The sequence below is a fragment of the Mya arenaria genome, chromosome 10 (genome assembly GCF_026914265.1).
Source record: "Mya arenaria isolate MELC-2E11 chromosome 10, ASM2691426v1".
In the NCBI taxonomy this organism is placed as follows: domain Eukaryota; kingdom Metazoa; phylum Mollusca; class Bivalvia; order Myida; family Myidae; genus Mya; species Mya arenaria.
The window spans coordinates 56,911,630-56,935,164 of NC_069131.1; the positions used below are offsets into that span (position 1 = coordinate 56,911,630).

The 23,535-nt window shown below is 32.9% G+C and overlaps 1 protein-coding gene across 1 annotated transcript; it reads right to left on the reverse strand.

Annotated features, from left to right (window-relative positions):
- Positions 1 to 4,601: 4,601 nt before the first annotated feature.
- LOC128204842 (receptor-type tyrosine-protein phosphatase alpha-like) lies at positions 4,602 to 22,515 on the reverse strand. The gene is made up of 22 exons (XM_052906250.1): positions 22,249 to 22,515; positions 21,633 to 21,688; positions 19,699 to 19,779; positions 18,429 to 19,569; positions 18,160 to 18,200; positions 17,806 to 17,916; positions 17,359 to 17,504; positions 16,716 to 16,803; positions 15,728 to 15,795; positions 15,023 to 15,059; positions 14,562 to 14,665; positions 14,305 to 14,430; positions 13,012 to 13,160; positions 12,456 to 12,591; positions 11,776 to 11,904; positions 11,179 to 11,281; positions 10,887 to 10,963; positions 10,048 to 10,182; positions 9,252 to 9,386; positions 8,791 to 8,945; positions 8,344 to 8,479; positions 4,602 to 7,833 (listed from the first exon to the last, which is right to left on the reverse strand). The coding sequence occupies exons 3-22, from the start codon at positions 19,748 to 19,750 to the stop codon at positions 7,747 to 7,749; spliced, it is 3,156 nt and encodes a 1,051-aa protein (XP_052762210.1). The 5' UTR covers positions 19,751 to 19,779; positions 21,633 to 21,688; positions 22,249 to 22,515; the 3' UTR covers positions 4,602 to 7,746.
- Positions 22,516 to 23,535: the final 1,020 nt, after the last annotated feature.

The window sequence follows — 23,535 nt, forward strand, 5'->3', positions numbered from 1 at the left end:
CAATATTATTAATTGTCTTAAGTGTTATTTGGGAGTAAGAGTGCATCTTTAAATACCTTGATATATAAACGCGCAAGGTTATTGCAGATAATCATTAAAAATACGTAGAAAATATCGTCACCTTAGCGCAATAACTCAATAACTGCATGCAGAAATAGAAGCAGATATTGAGTTCTTGCACTAAACTGACAATATGTAAGTTGGAAAACTTATGTCATTCTTATATCGATAAAAGTGTTTTTTTTTCAATCACGTTCGTCTACAGTTCAAAAGTGAAGTACGCCATTGAAGATTCAGAATTGATAGATGCGTGTAACACATACCATTGTTTGTTATGCATTGAGTGTCCACTTGGATATACAAAAAGAGGTCTATAAAACGTTAAGTATCTTACTGATGGTTGTCAACAGTGCATTGCAGTATCGTTAGTAGTCCTATTAGATGATATTAAAAAAGAGGACAACTTTTCTAACTTACAATTTCTCGTTATTTCTTAACAGTTAACCTTAATGTACGTTAAATACATTGTTAGATAATATGCGGTCCGTGGTTATAGTATACTTATCACTCAACGTAACGGAATTTACATGAGTCACCAACAATTATGCTTTGAAGTATTTAAGTGTTCTTCCATCTCTTCCACAGACAATAATTTTGTCTTATCGGAGCGAAAAGTGTTTGTTTGGCAATGAAAGTCTGCAAATGTGGCAATATATACAAATGTTCTTACGAAAGGAACATAAGGAAGAGGGATGGAGAACAGCCAGATGCAAATATTCAAAGGTGCTACAACCTAAGTTATGGGACGTGATTACAATAAATACACTGTAATCGTAATGGTTTTTCCTTCTCATATTTTAGAACTGGAGCATAACTTAAAAAGCATTTATATAATTTTTAAAAAATTAATTCAAGTATTTTAAAAAAAAATCATTTACCTCAAAGGCTTTGGTTTAATTCATTTAAGAGGGGATGGATAGTCGTTTCCTTATGTTTAACATATACAATGGTAACATCAAATAAAGTTTAATCTTAAATTCTTAAGCTATCGATCGATAATGAGCTGAAACACTATTGATGAAACATCTATGTTCAATCTATAAATCAAATACATTTTACTGGTTGGCTGAAGCATCTATGCTCAAGCTATAAATCAAATACCTTTTACTGGTTTGCTGAAGCATCTATGCTCAAGCTTTAAATCAAATGCATTTTACTGGTTGGCTGAAGCATCTATGCTCAAGCTATAAATCAAATACATTTTACTGGTTGGCTGAAGCATCTATGTTCAAGCTATAAATCAAATACATTTTACTGGTTGGCTGAAGCATCTATGCTCAAGCTATATATCAAATACATTTTACTGGTTGGCTGAAGCATCTATGCTCAAGCTATAAATCAAATACATTTTACTGGTTGGCTGAAGCATCTATGCTCAAGCTATAAATCAAATACAATTTACTGGCTGGCTGAAGCATCTATTTTTCAGGTTAATAGTGATAGTAATACATTATGCTTTCTCTAAGAATATACAATAAAATGAGAGAGAAATGTTAAAATATAATATTTGATACAGAAAGATGGCTTCTAACATCTAAACTGCATCAATATCATGTTCATTCAATATATACATTCTTTTGAAAAGAATGGTCAAATTGTTTGAAACAGTTCCGCTTATTTTAATAACGAGTTTTCCAGAATAATCATATATTTAAAATAATGCATTTAAACACCCGTAATAAAAACAATGAGGATATGCACAGAATGTTGGAAGTCCGTGTACTTGATCAAATCTAAAATGACCAAGTCCATTATCAATTCCGTATATGCTCATTTTCCCCTTTGAAATAACTATAAGAAATAAAACCGTAGCCTCTGTAACCTTCAATATGCATAAAACTTACTGAAAATATGATCTTCGTATGAATATTAACCGCTATTTAAGTAAAATATTTATGAAGAGCCGTGTACTTTTCCGAAATGTTCTACTCCGAGAAATTGGTTGGTCAGGATTTTTACTTCCTGTGTTCGCATTTGCCAGATCCACTCAACTGACATTTTAACTGTCTTGGCAGATGGGTCGGAGGGGTTTCATGAACTCAGAAGGCAGCGTCAGCAATCGTCCGCTAGTCATACGTTATAGTGTATTATCTTTAATATTCAACATTATTCTCGTAGAAAATCGTACAAAAGCGGGAGCTAAACCAAAGGAAGAAGCCAAGCAAATCGTATGAACCCATGCTAAGTTAGTAGGACTACAAGTAAGGTAACTACATAACTCCTGGCTGTCACTGCCACGAATTTCAGCCCTGATTACCGACGACATATCGAATAGGCATAGCACGTGAATTGGGAACAGAGTAATAAATACAAAAGTAGTGAGCGTAGCTTAATCCTGTTATAAGGGACGTTAGTAGCTTCGTGAAATTGGGGCCGGATCACATTCAAGTTTTATTGAGCGCCGCTTTGTCAAGGGTATAAATGCAGTTCACCCTAATCTAATGATTTCCTAAAGCCATGGGGCTCATTTACTGATCAAATACAACCTAAAAACGAAGTGTTTTTTTTAAGTTCAATTATTCTCGAGTTTGTTTGGGGAACACTGTTGACTTTAATCGGAAAACTATGTATTGCTCATCGACGGGTCCAGTACAACACATCAGGGAAGTTTTTATGATCCTCGGTCAAATCATCTAATAGGTTTTATCAGTTTCATCTGTTTAATGTTCTCTGTCAATAATCACTCTGATTTTCTAAATCATGGTCAATCGTAGCATTTACCTTTCACAGTGAGATATATGCCAATATACTTATCACTGTTAGTGTTGAATTGCTACACACTGTAAATTAATCGTCAGCAATCGTACACACATATAAACAAGACCAATTTTGGCATCGTGATAGTGAGAGCCAGTCTGAAATTGTAAATATTCGTACTGCATTATGACAATGATTTCGTATGATCATACTCGATTCCTCAAGAACCATGTAGAATCAATCCTCGTGTTTACCGACAACTGATTACGTTTTATTTCGATTTTATAACCGTGGGCGATCTTTAAATCGTGACAGACCAAATTTTTAATTAAACATTGATTAAAAATCTGGCCCCAATATCTCGAAACTTCTTAAGCGTAACAAGTTAAGTAGCTTATTCAATTAAGCCAAATTACATAATCATGATTTTAATAATAATAATAAAAGTTTATATTGGTTAGCATAAAGATTATTTCCTTTTGAAGTCCAAAAACCGTAAAGAATATAAATATTGCACAAAATATACCAAAACAAAAGAAGTGAGCTTAGCCTAATCCTGTGATAAGTGACATAAGAAGCTTTGTAAAATTGGGACCAGATCACAATCAAGGTCTCTTGAGCGCCGCTTTGTCAAGGGGAAAAATACAGTTCACCCTAATCTACTGAATTCATAAAACAATGGGGCTCATTTTTCTGATCAAATACAACCTTAAAAACGAAGTTTGATTTTCAAGTTCAATTATTCTCGGATTCGTGTGGTGAACACTGTTGACTTTAATCGAAAAACAATGCATGACTCATCGACGGGTCAAGTACAACACATCAGGGAAGTTTTTATGATTCTCGATCAAATCATCATAGGTTGTATAGGTTTCATCTGTTTAAAGTCCTCTGAAGGAACTCGTGTTAGCAAATCATTCTGCACTCAGTTTGAAAAAACTCTATTGTCAATGTGTCCTTAAAAACGAAGTTTGATTTTCAAGTTCAATGATTAGGGTTCAAGTGGTGAACACTGTTGACTTTAATCGAAACACAATGCATCACTCATCGACGGGTTAAGTACAACACATCAGGGAAGTTTTTATGATCCTCGGTCAAATCATCTAAAAGGTTGTATAGGTTTCATCTGTTTAAAGTCCTCTGAAGGAACACGTGTTAGCAAATCATTCTGCACTCGGTTTGAATAAACCCTATTGTCAATGCATATTTTTCACACGGCCGAAACAAATATATGGTTTCCACTCAGGGCCACGGAAATTATTCATAGTGATGTTTTTTTCGCTTCAAGAAGTGTAGACTTTAGACTCAAACACTTGAACTGCAAAATTGTATGTTTTCCAAACTGTTTCACTTCTTTTCTGTTAATAGATTTGTATTTTAGAGGGAGATCATAGAATGTTTTGGGATAATTTTATTACATTTTTTTATAGCAGTCGACGAAGAAAACTCTAAGTTGCAAATCCTGATCGCACATTGTTAGCATTTGATATCGGTTTAGAAACAAAACCCGTGTGCCATTTTATTTTTCGAAGATGGTCAGCTGTATTTTATAGAATATTGTGTGTACATCTATTATTTATTATTTGAATTAATAAAAATACAGGTAAATAGTTGGAGTCTGTTGGTAGTATTCGTGTCCATCCCTCAGCAACTACGTCCAGGGTTCGAGGAGAGCTGCAAGAGATCGTTTGGAGGTCCGCTGTTGACTTAAATAAATACACTTACGTCTAAGAAACAAGCTCAGTAGCCAAAAATTTAAACATAAGCCCCGTTTAATGGCACAGCTTAAACGCCAAGGACATATAACACAAAAAATACAAACAAGAAACATGGCATAAGAACACTTATTTGATGATCGTATTGTTTCATTTTATTGACTTTTTAAAATTTGACAAAACCGTTTACAGAATCACAGATACAATAGCGAACACATCGACGTCGATAACAAACTTTATTGATTATAAAAAGCAACATATGAAGCTTGTTACTATAAAACGCCGACTTAACCAATAAATACGAACAAAAACAAGGAAAACAAACTATTTAGTGCAATGACTTAAAGATAGGGTAATATATTCATATCAAGTATCAGTAAAATGATGAGTCATTGTAGGCGGAAATAGATAAAACAGATATAGACAATGTTTTACATATATATGTTTGTACAAATTATCGTCCAGTTATAATCTATAATCAATACTGTATTGTCTGAGCAAATCATTCAAACAGTCAAGCTTTCGGCGCGATAAGAATACAAAACGTTTATGCAAAGAAAAATCACAAAGTCTAAGCATAGTTCATTTTGCAATGTTAAAATAATCTGGCATTTGCGTTTACTCGATTTTTTACATCTACGTATTCAACATAAGTAATTGATCTCACAATATTATATCGCACGCTGGAAAATAAAATGGCGCGAATGTGTATACAATGTTTAAAAAATATGTCAAATTTGTCAAAAGGTAACAGTCAAGGTCATCAGAGAACAATATTGGTATTTGTTTTCAAACCTCTACACATGGTCCAAATTTCATTGCTATAACTTCAAAAATAAGAAAGTAGGTTAAAACGTCAAGGTCATCAGAGGACAATATTGATATTTGATTTCAAACCTCTACACATGGTCCAAAGTTCATTGCTGTAACTTCAAAAATAAGAAAGTAGATCAATAGGACATAATCAAGGTCATCCAACGACAACATTGATATTTGTTTACAAAACTGTACACATCGTCCAAATTCCATTGCTGTAGCGTCAAAAACCAAGTAGGTCAGGTAATTGATCACACAATATTATATCGTACGCTGGTCAATAAGATGGCGCGAATGTGTATAAAATATTAAAACAATATGTATAACATGAAAACATTTATAAAATCTACAAAAATGAAAAATAATATAATGTCAATAATATAATAAAATATCATTCATTAAACAACATGCACACTTTCATAAACAAAAGCACGAAACGGAGAAGAATCAAAAGCTTTTAAAAAGAAACATGATACTGACGGAAAATGTACATGTTCTTTTATGTCTATGGCTATATTTCAATACTTACAAGTTGCTACCACATTTTTGTATTGAAGTTGAAGTCTGTCACTCAGAATGTTTCTTAAGTTTGGGATATTGATCTTGTTGCTAGTTTCCTCGATTCATTATCGTAAGGACCTTTTTTGCAATTATCGTAATTAATTTAATAAATCAATAAGATAACTGAACAACTATTTTAAGATCTAATCTTCGTATGTATATATATATATGTGTGTGTTAAACAAAACGTATGTTAACAATAAAAACCAAAACTGACACTTAAAACGAATAATCCCATCCTTGAAACATAATGGCTTGCAATACGTTATTGACTATTTCTGTTTGCTCGAGATGGCCAACATAACAAAGTGCAACATTCATTATGGATGTTGAAAAGTGGCAGTTAAACTTTTGCCATAGACAGTGACATCAATTCAACATTATTTGTACGTTTATGTTAGATTATAGTTTGCAACAAGTTAATTTTACCTTCGTAGCATGTAAAGTTGTCCATATTTTACTTAATACGTGAATAAAGTACACTCTAAGCAATCTACATTTTTCATGTAAAAGGCTTTAACTGATAAAAGAAGCCTTTTATGCAAATATTTAAGACATGTCACTCAGACAACAAAAACAATATGAAATATGATATAATAAAGATAATATAGATTTTAATAATACAATGAAAAATACATGTAAACTGGAAAATGGTCAAATTCAAAATGCTTGTGCATACATGTACGCGGTTAGAGTTTGTAGAAAGAAATGATCTATCAACTCTAGTATCAGCACATATGGCCAAGTAAATATTCAACCGATACCTACCAAGCGGGTTAATTGTAACAGATGTTCAATGAAATAGTTCATACATAAATTGGTATGCTTGTTCTTTTTAATAGTTACTGTATAATCAATCGTAAAAAAAATATTTGTTTTATTAAAACTATTGCATAATTTGATTTTGAAAATTCAATACGAATCGGTCAATGTGTATATTACTGCACTACAGACGACAACAAACCTGTACTTGTTACATACATGTCTATTTCAAGGGAAGCAAATCTTATAAAAGATGGAAAATATAGTCCCGAGTTGTCTATACAGAGTGAAATGATCAAATGTTATCATTTAACTCGAGCCAGAGTGAAATGATCAAGTTATCATTCAACATTTTTTCATTCTATCACTGATATACATGAAATAAAATAGAAGCACCACTTGTTGCACATTAAACAAAAAAGTATTAAGTTTGTTTGTGTTATAAATGATTGTCGATTAATGTCGTGGCAAGGAGTTGAGATTAATTTATTGAGATGAATTTTATCTCCAAGAAAATATATTTCAAATACTAGATGGCATGTATCATGTAAGATAGTACCAATATACCCTCGATTTAAAAAGACAGTAAGTCGATCAGTTAGTCTTAATGGAGGTAGCATTTAAATTTCACGAAGTTTTTTGAAAATGTCGACATATAAATCCGGATGAGTAATAGCATTAACAATAAGAGATTTGATGCGCAACAATTGCTCTATAAAATGCTACAATATGCTTTGTTTACCTAGTATGATGTTACACCAGAGATGCGTTCAATGCACCAACATACAGACGAGTTTTGAGACAACACGAGTGAGCATATGTGGGATTTTTTACCTTTTTTATACAATACACATACACTAAAACTGAATGTATTAGGATAGATAATATTTTTTTAAAAACCTCTGTTGAAAAATTATATTTTATTGTAATGTCATTAATACATTTTCAATGGTGGATTTTATATATATATATTTTCATCTGACATTTTTCAACTCATTACATAACATTACATATAATTATGTGGTATGTTCTGTACAATTAACTGCACCATACTTACATATCTACACTTTCTAAAGTATTTATTCTAAAGTTTCTCATTTTAACATTTGACATACGACTGGATAACACAATGAGATCACCTTCTTTCTTCGTTGAAATTGGCGTACATGTAAAACGAACTTAGATATTCGGAAACGCATTCATGGCAGAACACAAATTGTTCCTGAAATCAAAAATGAAAAAAAAAAATTGCTGCTAGTATTAGACGATAATTAGAGCATTTATGTTTCTAGTATTATAGAATGAACGCATCGCACAATTATCTAATATACTGGGCCCAATTTCTCGAAACTTCCGGATTAAGCTAAGCTCGTATTTTTGTTTTTCAATAATTTGCGTAACATTTACTTCTTTAAGCACTTTTATACTTTTGACAGGAATTGAATTTATTATAATCACAAAAAACAATTTTCCTTTTATAAAAGTTCAATTTAAGTATGTATTTTAGCTAATTGAAATAAGCTACTTAAGCCTGCTAAGTTTAAGAAGTTTCGAGAAATCGGGGCCAGTCTTCCCCTAAGGTGAAAGGAAATGAATAATGCAATAGGGAGCCATATAAATCAATGCTCTGAAAAACGTAGCGTTTGTCGAACGACTCACAAGGCGATTGGATATACTGAATTTTAAGTAATATTTGTTCTTTATTGTTCGTTTGTTCAGTCGAACAATTTACCTGATTGGGAATTGCTAGCCTCCGCGTGGTTTTGACCTTCCTTACAGCGTTCAGTACACTGACTTCATGCTCCACCGCCATCTTGTGGAGAAGCAGCGAAACAGCGCAGAACAGACCACTCTTGCCGGCACCATCACTATGGTAATGACATGATAATGACAACGAGTAATCTCGGTATAAATGATCTTGATCTACATACAATTAAAAAAAATATATATATATTAAGTTATCAATATTTTCATCTAACGCCGATTCGAAGCTCATCTCTACAATATTTTACTTTTAATGTTTATATCGACCACACCAAGAGTTTTACAAAACATTTCGACATTTTTCTCTCGAACGAAACCACACCATCTGATTATACTTTAATTCTTTGCATGTAAATTTAAAACTATGTAAGCATCCGGTATTTAGAACAATCAGAACTGAAAATTAAATAATTACAAGCAATGGACCAATATTGGTCCGTATTCTTGGTTTTTTGTGACACTCTCTATCACGTTCAGAAATGACAGAAAGTTTGCAGTTGATTTTGGAATATTCTTCTTTTGATCCCAGTCAGTAAACTGAAGATGTGGAATGATTCGATCAGTGTTCATCTGAAAAAATAATCGCATCTATTGTTTTTGTATATCTTCTCAAATAAAGACATTCTTAGTCGTATGAATGTCCATTGTATCTTCTATTCAAATAGTAAATAGCTTTGTCATAAACTAGTTTGTAGTCGATTACTGTTAACTGCATTGACACAATTGATAAGGAATTATACAGAATATATTACAATCGTAAATCACAAAAATTTAAATTATAAAAATGTCTGACAGTTTATAACGAAATCATTCCAATTTATTTCTTGATAACAGAAACTTACCACAATTGTCAATAAAATTGCTATGTATTCTTACCCCTGGCCCTTTGTGCTGTATTGTCAATGTTCGTTCTACGTAAAATGTGTTCTTCTCTTCTCTCGAACTGCTGACTTTAAAAGTTCCATCTTCTAATACATCTTGATTTGCAGCAGGGTAGTATATACCGATATCCTGTAACAAGGGTTATTAAGTATTGAGGGCGCAAACAAACTGAAAACATTAAAACGTACTCTACTGCATCTTAAATATAAAAATAACTTCTCTGAACGTTCTTAAAACAAGGTGATTACAATGTGTTTAAAGTGTACTTTAGATTCAGTACTACATTGTTAAATTATCTAGTTTTATTGCTTGGTGGCCTAGATTCATTTAAGTAAGCTATGTTTTACCCATAGTATTTTATAAGAAAGTAAGTTTAATTAAGAGGATTTGTGGGAATCGTTCAAAAAGTGTTGTTGGATTTAGAGAGTGTTCATATAGTTTGTTAATTATTGCATGTGGATTCATTGAGAAGGAGATTAAAAAAAACAATGTCAGTGAATATATTTTGTGAACTTTTCCACTTTGAAAATATTCTTTATTCCATATAAATTTTAGCATTACAAATTTTGAAATTTCTTTAAATGTTGTTGTTGCTTATAGTTTGTTTCTGGTTTGCAAAATTATGTTTGTTGTGTTTGGTTGTCGTAAAAAAGGCAATAATCGGTAGGCAGCCAAGACATTTTTTGTCGATAGTTGTCCGTTGAAATATTTAAAGAGTATTTCAAATTAAGTTGTTCCTGGCGACATTCAATTTATGTCCTAAAATCGCTATTAAAAGATAGATTACTACCTTTTGTTTGTCCATATCAGCTTCTAAGCTGACAATACATGAACACCTCTCTTGGACAGCTAGGGTCAAAAAGTCGATAACCGTCTCTGGTAGTGGAGTTTGTGCTACCAGGTAGCGTTTCTTCATTATGAAGCTCTGTAAACATGAATGAAGACAAAACTTTTACGAGCAAAGAATTCGTTTTATTTCCGATACACCATTGGTGAAGTGGAGTTAAGTGTCGTTATATAAAGAAAGTAATATAATGCAATAACATGAATATTGTTCAAGATTGCTCTGTGGAAACAAACAACTGTTGGGACATTAACCATATACCGCAAGTCAGTATAACATATTATTCATATGTACTTTTTCTAACTATCACCCAAATCTACCACATCATATTCTTATAAGGTTTGGCTATTTTGAGATGGGTGTGCTACTGAGACTCATCCATGAAATAATATTTAAATCCAGATGCTATGTCATATGTCATTATTCTTTTGATAGACAAAGACCTATGTGTGGCTTTTGAAAGAGTTAAAAAAACGTTATGGATTACCTTCAGCTAACGTTTTATTTACGTTCGTATGAGAATCTTACAAACAATGTAATCATTTGTGATTTCGACATATCGTATAATAACTTTATGCTTTAAACTTCTTTTTGAGTTTAGGACAAACAAAGTTTGTGTCCAGAAATGATTGTCTGAATAAGTTCAGTCAAGTTTAACAGAGCAGTGTATCTCTTAACAGATTCATTGATTCTCTTTGAACGCATGTACAATTTGATTTGATACTAAAATGTATTATGTGTATTTCTTTTTTGAATACGAAATTACACGATGGGAGGATGCTTACATGTATGTACACAGCATTGATGTAGTCCGTCGCTCCTGGTTTGAGACCTAGATAAAGACGTGGTCTGTTTTCATCACCTAACCAAAAGCATCAACATCAGAAATAATAAATACAATCATCAATATCAGTGTGTTAGGCAACGACTATCATTTCGTTAAATTGACACTAAAATATCCGTCCTTGTTAATTTATAACAAACAAATTGATTATAGACAGAAAGGCAATTTAATTTAACAATGTTTGTCAGATGTCAACTCAAATTGTTTTCATATTAAGAAATGCCAATGTCGACCTGGGATATCGGCGCTTGCTCTGTTTTTGTTCCTGTGCTGCTCATTTCGATCAACCGCCTCAATTTCTTCTTTGCATCGTGTTTTCACCGTGTGCTGCAATCTCTAAAATAACAGAAATCCAAAAGTAAACAAGAACGCCGGGGGGGGGGGGGCTTACGTGTCTTTGCATAATGGAATAAGGGTCATAACCGGACAACCTTTTTAAGCATAAACTATGGGACATGCTTAACGTCCTGTATTGTATTGTTATTATACATGTATGAACAGTTTCATGTAAATATCTAAAACAAGTATTGATATATGGCAAATTTAAAGTATTGTTTTTTCTTTACTTTAACTCGAGCATTATTGAAAACGAGCAATGGGCATTTTTTACACGAGTGCATTTTGTCAATAGAAGTATCTTACACAATATTATTTTAAATTATTGTTAAGGTTAAAACGTTTACACTTCGACACCATTGATGATGTCACCACCGCCAACAATGACGACACTAAGGCTATTGAAAAACCACAACGTATATTTGACGAGTTAAACAAAAACGTCTTTTGGTAAGAGGTGGATGACTCAACAGGTAAAATTTATAGCGACCTACTTTGAACTGACTGTTCAGTTCTTGTATAGAGTGAGGTTTCATATACTGATTAAAGTTATCTCCCTTGACTTGGCTGCAGTCAAATGTCAATGAATACACCACAGCTGTGTGCAAAAACTTGTATTGCTCCTGTAACGAGATAATGGTACTGATACAATGTCAATGTCATGTGCATATTACAATTTAATGCATAGAAACCAGGACACTTAAATCTTAATCATGAAATAAATATTTGGTTTACAAAAGGAACATTAAAAGGATCAATTACATACAACTGGGTAAAAACAAATAAATATTATGTCGTTTGTACTGAAGTACATAATGTGATGTGTATATAAATAGAAAAACCGGTTGTACATTTAGTTTCGCTCACAATTATATTATGAAGTCCGAACAAAGAGAAGGATGTTAGTGTAGCCCATTTGTAATAGATCATAAATGGGTAACAATGAATCGTATTTACATGGTAACAATGATACGCATTGAGTCGCAAAATACATATCATCCTATGAACAAACATTGATGAAAATACAGAATCATATCTTGCTTAACAGTCAATGAAGTTAAGGCTTGGTACTCTTGCACGCATGTTGCAATCGTTAGGGCGGTGATGCAGCATGACCTCAAAATCATGACCCGATAAACCCGATCAATGCCTACACTTTAACCTAATATCTCACCAACGTTTGAACCATATTCGGCCTATTCCGGCGAATTGTATGGACACAGCCCAAGATATCAATGGCTCGTTCCACTTCACCTTCTTCTGTCAGGATGTCCAGAGCAATGTATATGCCTGTTCTTCCAACACCAGCACTGTTATGTAAGGGAAGAAAACAAACGTATATACACTACAATATGTATCAAACACAAATCAGTTTCTTTAAAAAGAATACAAATGTGTTTCTTAACTTTTTTACACGTTTACTATTTGTTTAATAAAAAAGGGAAGCCCTCTCTACAATACTTTGTTCAATGCAAGACAACATTAACATCACATAGATTTCAAGTTCTAGAAATATCCATTGACCTAGGATATATTATTTTGCCCTACTTATCTAATTCTTTTCACTCTAAAATCTGCTACCTCCTGATTGTTCTATGTTTTAAACTTAAGTAAAATATAAATTATTATTTAAAATACATTATGACCATGACAAAGATACGGGCAAGCGCAATAAACATAAGCTTATTATCCTATTTCGTAGCTGGATAATGTCGGTTATGTATACGAACCTGCAATGCACAACTGTTGGTCCATTCAGTGTACTCGGCGTACTCTGAACACGCTGTCTAAACTCTATCAATTCAGTGACATCGTCGGGTATTGCTTTGTCAGGCCAACACGTGAATTGCAGATGGCACAGTGTTCTTTCTTCGGTACCCTGTACATATAGCGATGTTTCAATGCAGTTTTATCATATGCAGTAGACGTATGTTTAATAATTCGAATCAAATTTATGTTTGTCAAAACCCGGCTCATCCCCCTTGTAATCTTATTGACCTGTTTCCTAGATGATATCCAGCATATATATTAGAAGCAACCCTAATTTCTCGAACAATCTAAAGTCGGTTATAACGCGACAAACCTAAGCACACGTTTATTGTTTTGGGTTATATTATTTAATAGTATCACTTTAAAGATGTTTGTTTTAAGACTAAATTAGAAAATAATATATTATATTATTCTTATTTATTTTACCAGTAAACTAGTTTTTTCCATTAAGGTTTTGAATAATAAGCTGTCCTAGTACTGTGTTTTCAATTTCGTTAACTGTTGGATGCATGGTCTATTTCTTAAATGTTTATATTTACGGTATTGTCATGAAATATTAAGTTTAGTAAGTGATAATGCATCCATTTGTTAAGTCGAATATTGTGATCGTCATATTGGTAATTGTTAACTTAAAGTTTAATTTACTTTGTATTTTAACAGCTGATGACTAGGAATTGTATGTATAGAAGCATAAGAAAACCGATCCTTAAATACGGATGAAATAGACATAAGAAAGTTTGTGGATTTCACACAAGTTCTTAAATATCAAATGCACGAACTCTCTATAGGAATTTTAACTTAATTCTTAATCTATTTTGTATGCCTTGGTAATGTCAGAAAATGATTTCCTTACAATAAGCATGAGTTATTTGTGAATTAAAACCCGGAATAAAAATAAATGTTTACGTGCATGTTCCAATGTTCATTATTATCTAGCTTTCATTTAACGAGCCCAATTTCTAAATTCATAAGAAAACCATTTATTTAAGTAAAATATTTATCCGTGAACATTTTCATATTTCCTTGAATTGTGCCTGAACAGTACGGAAGAGCATAATTCGTCAACACTTTATAGAGTAGCCGCTTTGGTTTGATTGAGACTCTTTTTTACAGTACTCATATGCGCAACACTGTCAATGCCTCTTAGCAGCCGCTGAGTGGTAGTCTTTGTTCAAGATTAGTATTCAATGACATCCGATGATAATGATATAGCGAGTCCACTCACCCTGGTCAGCACCCAATGAGATACCCACCATGGTCAATGTGAAAGTCCTCCTAGTAAACTCAGCATACTCATCCTCCGAGCGGCTCTCCACCTTAATATCACCAAACATCTGAGTTGTTCCAGGGTTTGGCCAGTATTGCTCGCATTTATGAGACTGGAATAATTGTTACCAATTTTTTTAAACATAATGCAGAATTTTAAAACAGTACGTTTTATTATTTTCCTTTACATAATCCGAATCTCTCTAATCCCATACATAATACAGGAATGTTTAGTTATACTTACTCCCCGTTCAATGAGGTTAGTAACCATGGCAATCTTCTCAACCTTTTGTTGCCAAAGCATTTTCCAGAATAGGCTAAAATCTCCTAATTGTTGGGACATTGGACCTTGAATTGAAAGATGTCGAACCTACAATGTCGGTCAAATTGTCACAAAAATCTTACATTTTTGTTTACGACGTCAAATCATTTAGACTTATGAGGAGTAACACCAATAATTCTGGTTTAAATAATTGTAAATTCAAGTAAGGGTGATTCAAGTCTCCTTATTGTCGGACATTTGACCTTGAATTGAAAGATGTCGTATCTACAATGTCTTTGAAATTGTTACAAAAATTTCACATTTTTGTTTACGACGTCAATGCGTTTAGAAGTATAAATAGTAACACCAATAATTCTGGTTTATATAATTGTAAATTCAAGTAAGCGTAAAATGCTGAAAACTGTCCATTATTTCATTCTTACCTAGTGTGGCGATGTACTGTTTTGGCCTTTTATACCCCTGAAAATATATTGTTATAGCCAGTTGTTTATAGGATGTTAACTCTTCTTTTCTTATAGTTTAGAAACTATGACACAGTGTTAAAAGGACCGGGTTTAAGAATACATACGTAACTAGGAAGTTAAAACAATACCGCTTTAAAACTCGAAAGGCAAATTATCACAAAATAAAACTACACTGGAAAACATAAATCAAGTCACAAAATTCAATAAAATAAAAAGAAACATAGGTCAAACTGAAAAATGTAATTAGTTTTACATAAAATATCAGGGCCTTGAGGGTGTTTTTTCAATAAAGTATTAATTCTAAGTAAAACTGAGGATATCATTGTATCGCACAAGTTCCGTATCCTTAATAAGTTCGTCTTACATTATGAGTTTTATAAATCAAAATATTGGAACGCCAATGTTGCTGTTGTTTTAGTGGTCCAAAAAAAATAGGCATAACTCAAAAGTTATTAATATAACAGTTATGGGCCTTGTTGCACATATGCGTACAATCTCCGACAAAAGTAATACCAAACTGCAATATATTGATTGGTGTTTGTGCTATGGCCCAGTTTTATAGCACACAACTCAAATGACACGAAGGCTATGACAACACATCGACAGTCGAGTTAATATAATTACTTATTTAAGGCAGTGTAACAATTTGTAATAGTTACATACGTCAATAAAGCTAGCATTGATGTAATCGGATCCAACACTGCCTGTGACCTTGACCCTTGAATCATCATCTAAACGGTCGCAAAGGAAACACACATTGTTTGATATGTAATAAAATATTTACATTTCCCTTATCGTTGTCAAAATATGTATATAGTTTACAAATTCAATGTTAACAATAAGTTATTGCACAATTCATGGAGGACTTCAACAACGAGATACATACGGGGTAAGTACCTAAATCGGAACAGTACCCTAATATGGAACACCCGTTTTAAAAATCGGTTTTTGATCGGTTTATTTACGATTTAAATCAACATATATGCTTGCTTTAGATACAAGTTCCTAAAAACACGATACTCCGGTAAGTATTTCAAATGCTGCTATCATTCAAAGATTTTCTTGTTAAAATGTTAATACATGGCACGCAGGGGAATGACTTCAAGCCACAGTCTCAGCAAACTGGTACAGTCTGTATTTGTTTACTTAAATCGTCAAATTTAACTGAGAAAAATGACAAAAAAAACAAGCTGGAAATGAAATGAATCATAAATTTACTCAAACAAAATATGTAGCAATAATTTTATGGGAAACATAAAAATGTATAGCGGATTAAAACTGTTAAATATTTAGGTACTCCGAGGACAAAATGGCAGTCCTTGACTGTGCGGTTAATAAAGTTATTTTCATGCAGATTGGTAGTTACATGAAAAATACCATTTATATCAACCAATTGGTCTTGAATCCTAGTATAATGATGGAAAAAATTGTAGTTGTGGTGCAAGTCTAACTAAAATATTTCTAAAATAGTGCCGAAAGTGTTCCGTTTTCGGTACGCACCCAGTACAGTATAATTGGACTACTCGAAAAAGTATTGCCATCTTAGTTTAATTGCATCTTTATCAACGGTCAAAACACCCCAAACTGCTACTATATGTACGGTTATCAAACTAAACACGTGAACTAAGACATAACAAGGACCATAACTTACATGGATAAATGCCTTTGTACCGGTTCTTACTTATATTCTCTCTCTTCTGCGATTCCACATAAGACTTCGCAGAACAGTGAGAAAAAATCTGTGAACAAGGGAAAAAGAATGCTTACAGTAAACTAACTTGGCTGAATATATTTTTACACTCTGCTCTCTCACAGATTGAACGTTTGACTTTATTTTTTGACTCAGAGTCAGCTGATTTTGTCATCGATGCCTTTATATCAGTCATATAAGATAACTCACAATAGAACAAATCCCTGTTGTTTGGAAAATTGCCGAAATACTCAATTTTCTTAAAGCGTTAGTAACGCTTTTACCCATAAAACATCATTTTTCGAACGGTAATAGGGAAAACATCCAATCTGATCGTTTGTTAGCAGTCCTATATCACTGGTTTCCAGACATTTTCGCCAAAAAAATGGTTCATTCCATGACAAAAGATGTTGTCAAAACTGTCAATCTGTGGGAGTGCAGCTTTAAGATTTTCTTGTATGACACTAACTAAAACATTGTTTCTATAAATAATGAATAAGCGTTGATAACTTCAGAAATGTACCCTTAATAGTACAAGTATGTGAATATCACTCAGTTTATATTATACTGTTAAAACGATTATACGATCGTTCATGGCATTTACCTCAAATTCTGCAATAAACGCTTCAAGACTCTTTTCATCCACATACTTGACGAGTTGACCAATGGGTATCTTCGACCATGTTCCATGTTCATTACAATACGTCGGATCGTCTGAACCATTATTTAGAGCTTCAATGCTCTCGTTATCTGTATAACACAATACACGAATGAAATAATACGAAAGCCATATTACATCTTCTATATTTTCCACATAACATCAATCACTTACATTAAAGTCGAGGAAATGTTCTTTTTGTGAACCTCAAACGTTTTTAGTATGCGGCCGTTTCTCTGATTTATTTTCATTTTGTACAATTTAAGATCATCAGCTTCATTGAAAATTCAATTCTCTGAAATCGATATATTCTTAACAGACAGAAATATACATATTTTGGAACTTTGAATTAATTTTAAACTCAAATATTACAAAAAGCTTTGTAAAGCTTACCTATCTTCAGGTAAATCTCGTTTTCAGAAGTAGTTTCAGCTTGTGCAGATAATTGCAGCTGGGTGTAAATGGTTTGTCTCTCATTAAAGCGTGTCCGTTCATTTGCTGATGCTGACAAGAAAATTAAGATAAACTATTTTTAATGAACGTCGTCTTATGTAAACAACGACTCATTTATTTAATGTTTTTACTGAACAATAAGGGGAACATTTCGTGATTTCAGAGATAACAAACAAATTCATAAAGATAAAAGATTAAACAATTTAAAACCAAAATGGCAAATGATTTAGTAAAGCGAAACTCCATTTCTGTGTCTTTTTCCTCCGTAATATAAGCTTGGAACCCTGTTTTTACCATTTTGCTTGGTTTGGCTAGCAGCAGGCATGCTATTGGATCTAAAAAGACACAAAGAGTATGACTAAAACGATGTAGTAATTTAAAGCTTTCAATATCGTTCAACACCTTAAGAATTGTCCACTTTTGATTGCATGAAATCATGTCAATATTTCCCAGTTTGTACGATATAATTAAGAACATGCATATTTCCCGTAACATAAAGACATTGCGTAAGGAGTTAAATTCTTTAACGCAAACACGAATTCAGTATGACTTATAGTATATACCTTCGTCGAAAGAGCAATAATGCAACAACGATGCCAATGATTACTACAATGCCACTACTAACACCTCCAACAAAAGCTCCTATGTGTGGCCGAACTTTTTCTGATGTATATATATGATCACAGTTTACATCGTATCTTCCATTCGCACATGCATTACATTTTTCTTTAAAGAAGTTTTGGCGACATGAACAAGTGCCATCTTTTGAACACGTTCCATTTACACATCCTACGGAACAAGATATATTGCAGTATGTCCCATAGTATCCAGACTGACATTCATACTGAATGCATGTTCCATATCGACAATTGCAACTACCATTGTCATTACAAACACCATCCTGACATCCTAGGGAACAAGGTGTTTGACAGAAGGTACTTCGGTCGAAGAACCCCTTTTTACAAGAAATACAATCAGTTTCAGTCGTACATCGGCAGTTTTTATTAGTGCAATTAAGTGTACAGTTTGAACCATATTTTCCTGGTATACACGTCTCGCATTTGCCATCAACAGATGTTTCGAAGTTTGGGCGACATAAACAAGTGCCATCTTTTGAACATGATTTGTTTACACATCCTACGGAACAGGATATATTGCAGTATATCCCATAATATCCTGCCTGACATACACTGCATGTATTGTCCGTAAACCCTCCTCGACAATTACAACTACCGTCGTCATTACAAACGCCATCCTGACATCCTGGGGAACAAGGGTTTTGACAGAATGTACTTCTGCCGAAAAATCCTTTTCGACAAGAAGTACAATCAGTTCCATTTGTGCATCGGCAGTTTTGATAAGTGCAATTAAGTGTACAATGTGAACCATATTTTCCTGGTAAACACGTATCGCATTTGCCATCAACATAACACACTCCCCTGTCACACCCAACTGAACACATCTTGCTACAATCACTGTCTATATCATAAAATGTGCTTTTACAACTGTAACATTGTTTACCAAGTACTTGTTCACACTTAGAACAGTTTCTGGGACAGGGATTATGACACCTATGTCCATATATTCCATCAACGCAGCCGTCAAAACAATATTTTCGTCCTGTTCCAAAATCATATCCACAATGGTCTTCTCCTCCCTTACAACAAACACAATCCAGACTGCAGTCCAACCCGTCTATAAATACTGCCAAGAAACAACATGTGTTTAAAATATTCTTATATTCCGTATTTTATTAATTTCAATGTTTTTTCTTGTTTATCGAACTTCGATTAAGATGAAAACGTGCAATATTCTTGAACAGTTTTAACCTACCTGCCGTACACGTTTGTGAAAAGCAGAGCAGACCAAATATCCAAAATACCATACTGTCCTAGCCGTGTCTCAAATAATTGCCTGCAACAGACAAAATGTTGACACAGTTTTAAGAAATGAATTGACATTCAGTTACAGTTAGCTTGCTGGTTCAAACAATTTATCACGTTTGCACGTTTTTGGAATCACGCATGTTTCCTTCCCACCTGTAAGTCTTTCATGTATATATAATAAAGATGAGTATGCTGCTAATAATGATAATGCTGAAACTCAAATCATTATTTATAAGAAAATCTACAGAAACAAGTACAGTAGTCGAAAGTTTAAACATAACTTTGTTTAATGTCACAGGGTCAACGTCATGAGTACTATTAGTATAATAGTAGAGTGTCCGCTTACAGAGCCCAACATGTTGCTTGACATAGAAAGACCGGGTGCTCACCAAATAGCTAGTTAAATCAATGGGAAGCGATGCATCATATTGGTTGACTCCTTGAAATTAAATCACACAGGCATGTTGGGATCAAATTAGCCGCTTCTGCAAGATGCAAACACAATTGCTACCAATGATTGCCTTAGTAGTTGATACATTATGAAACGCACATTTATATTACAGCAAATGCCCCGCATACGGATCCATTAAAGTTATTCATTTATTTAATCGATAAACATTTATGCAGAATGTATGTTAACCTGATTTGTGAATTGTAATAGAAAACATATATAAATATAGATTATGTATATCCATATATATTATCATAAACCGTTTCAAGCTATGTGAACAACGTCTCTTACATCGCAAACAACGGCTTGTTAATGTTTGTCCATCCGTCCGCCCGTCTCTACTTTTATCCGGATAGTAACGTTGTAAATAGGACATTGTACACGTTTGTTGTATTGTTAAATCTAACTATCAAAATTATTTTGTAAAACTTTGTTAAAGAGCTCAATGAAACTGTGGCTTCATATAAAAAGTCAAAGTCACTCCTGGAGTTTCAATGCTTCCCTTTATGGACCTAATTAAAATACCTTCTTCGCGTTAACTGTCATAAATGGGGAGTCGATATAACATTACGGTGTTGTAGAGCATTTTTTAAAGGAAAGGTATATCGCGCATAGAATTCATACACTGACCTATTAAAGATGCAGAATTACTCCCAAATAAATTGATCACATTTAAAACAATTGTTTTAATATATCAAAAATGATGAACAAATGTCGAAAACAATGAAACTTATGAAGGATACCGAGTTTAATGTTAAAGAAATGTGCTGAAATTTCTACCTTATAAAACCATAGCATATCGCATAAATCTGTTAGCATCTTTTAACATTTTTGCGATTTTGAGCTATTCAATACACGGTTATAATATTGTTAATAGTAATCTATATTTTCCATAAATGCATTATTTTGTAAGTAGTTGAGAGTGTACCACTCAAAATTGATGTTTGTTTTACAGTATGTATTGATTTTGAATAAGAGTGTCACTTTAAGTTGAACTTCAAAATCTATGTTGCAATTTGAAAACCATTGCTATATTTTGTGTTTACCAATACATGTTCTCCCAACTATGAATATGAATTCAATCAAACGACAAAGAATTGGAGAGCATCATGGGGAGGTACACTTCTCTCAAAGGTTCACACTTCGAGGAAATGCTACATAATAAAAGGTTTCAAATGCGTTGTCTCGTATCGATTACTGGTTAATTGTTTTTGTAAGTTCTTAGAATTGTTTAGCGCATTTTGAATGATTGTTGAGCTTGATATTTTCGCTCTTATCTCAGAGGTCAAGGTCAGATTTGAAATGCTATGTTTTAAAATAATCAAATGATTGTTAATTACACTCAACATATTTTTCGGAAAACAAAGTGTCTGTACATTAATTCACACTGAATAACTGAAAATGTCCGTATAGGAACTATAGTACTTTACCCCAGTCTGTCGGTGTGCGTTTGAGTTGTCGACTTCCGATCTCATGTGTACTGCATCTGAAGTAATGTGTAACCATTTAAATACAAAATGAAATATGTCTGCAATCTGTCAAACGTCTTTAGATTGAGACATGTGCATGTTTATTAAATATCTTATAGAACAAATGTAAAACGTTCGTCACTTTACCTCATGAAATCTCGAAGACCGACTGCAATCCATAATACCGATTGATTTAGGACTAGAATCCGGCGTTTTTATTTAATATAGTACCAAGGCAATACTGCAGTATTGTCGTTTTTTTGTTTGTTTTTTCTATGTTCCCTTTTTATTCGAGAATACAAAAAGGGAAGTATATATAACGTACAATCAAGGACAACAAACAAGATGAACAGAAAAAAAATAAACATAATTAGTTCAGTGTACACAAAAACACATTTATACAATGACAAATATAACATAAACTAAATAATACAGTTTCAAGAATACATTTTAGATACTTGTTTTACCGAAATAATCTAGATGTTATTATCAAGCTTTTTAGTATAACATGTAATTATTTAAATAATTAAATCAAACGTCGTAAATAGATATTATAAATAAAACTGCACATGCTAACCTGAACGTTTTAATTCACATGTTTACAAACAAGTTAAGCATGTTAACACCATTTTAAGCACACACGATTTTCGAAGTACAAAAGTTTCACAAAGTAGCTGTCACACCATGCTTGTAAAGATTACATCATTTTGCAGCTGCAAGTACTATGATCCACTTATAATCTTATAACAGCGTTCGGCTTAAGTTTGCCAATCCCAAACACTTGGAAATTTGTTTCTCTATTTTTAACAATAGCAACTTTCAAGCACCACTCAAAAGAAAAGTGATAAAACAGAAATGTTGATTCAAGTTAAAGAAAATGAAACCGAAACTATATTATTTCTAATTACGTTTCTCTAAAAGTCTTAAGCATGGTTTAAATATATTACTTTATTCAGCAAAACTACTTGTTTTTATTTTATTTTACATAACAGTTAGTTAATCATAGTCATCTTAAAAAGTTAAAATAATTTCCCTTAACAATGCCAAAACTTTTTAAAAAAGAAATTTGCCAAAATGTTAATTTCATAAAATAGTAGACGTGGCTCGATCCAGTTATAAAGTATTAAAGATTGTTCGAGAAATTTGGCCACGAATGCAGTCCATTTACAGTTGCACGTATTTTGAAGTTTCATGACGACTTTTTAGGCTTCTCAGCTATGGCTCTCCACAGGGTCATCACTCGACCAATTCAACAACTGACAGTTAATAACATTATGTAGTCAATTGGGCGTGTCAAATAACGTACCTAAAGTCTAGATAAGTAGCACGTCATAAGTTTAGTTAACGCTGTTAAACATGAATTTCCGCTCAAAGATTTTATTCATGGAGTATATATGTATTGTACGCTGACATTATGTTTATATCTGCGCCAAAATTAAAACGTCATTGACCAATTAATTTGATGAAAAATTGAAACAAAGAACCTGTGTTTGATCTTATAGCTTGGTACAGTTATTTAAATAAGATTTACTATTTGAAGGGAATATATACTTTAAATAGTCTCGAATTATTACGGAATTGTCCGCAATATTGGTCACGAGACGAATTTACCGTATATAAAAATATGTGGTCGAATGATACAATAAAGCAAAGTTAATTGGATACTCTGCAAGGGTAAATTTGTATGCAAGTAATGGGATAAAACTGTTTATTTTTTTCAAATCAAATAAGCATATCAACATACAAAGTTTATATGACATATCTGGTTGGGCTGGACATACTTTAAAAAAATGCTTGATCAAGGTTAACTGCTAACAAACAAGTGGTTTCACTTATGTATTTGCATTGTACTTTACTTACTTAA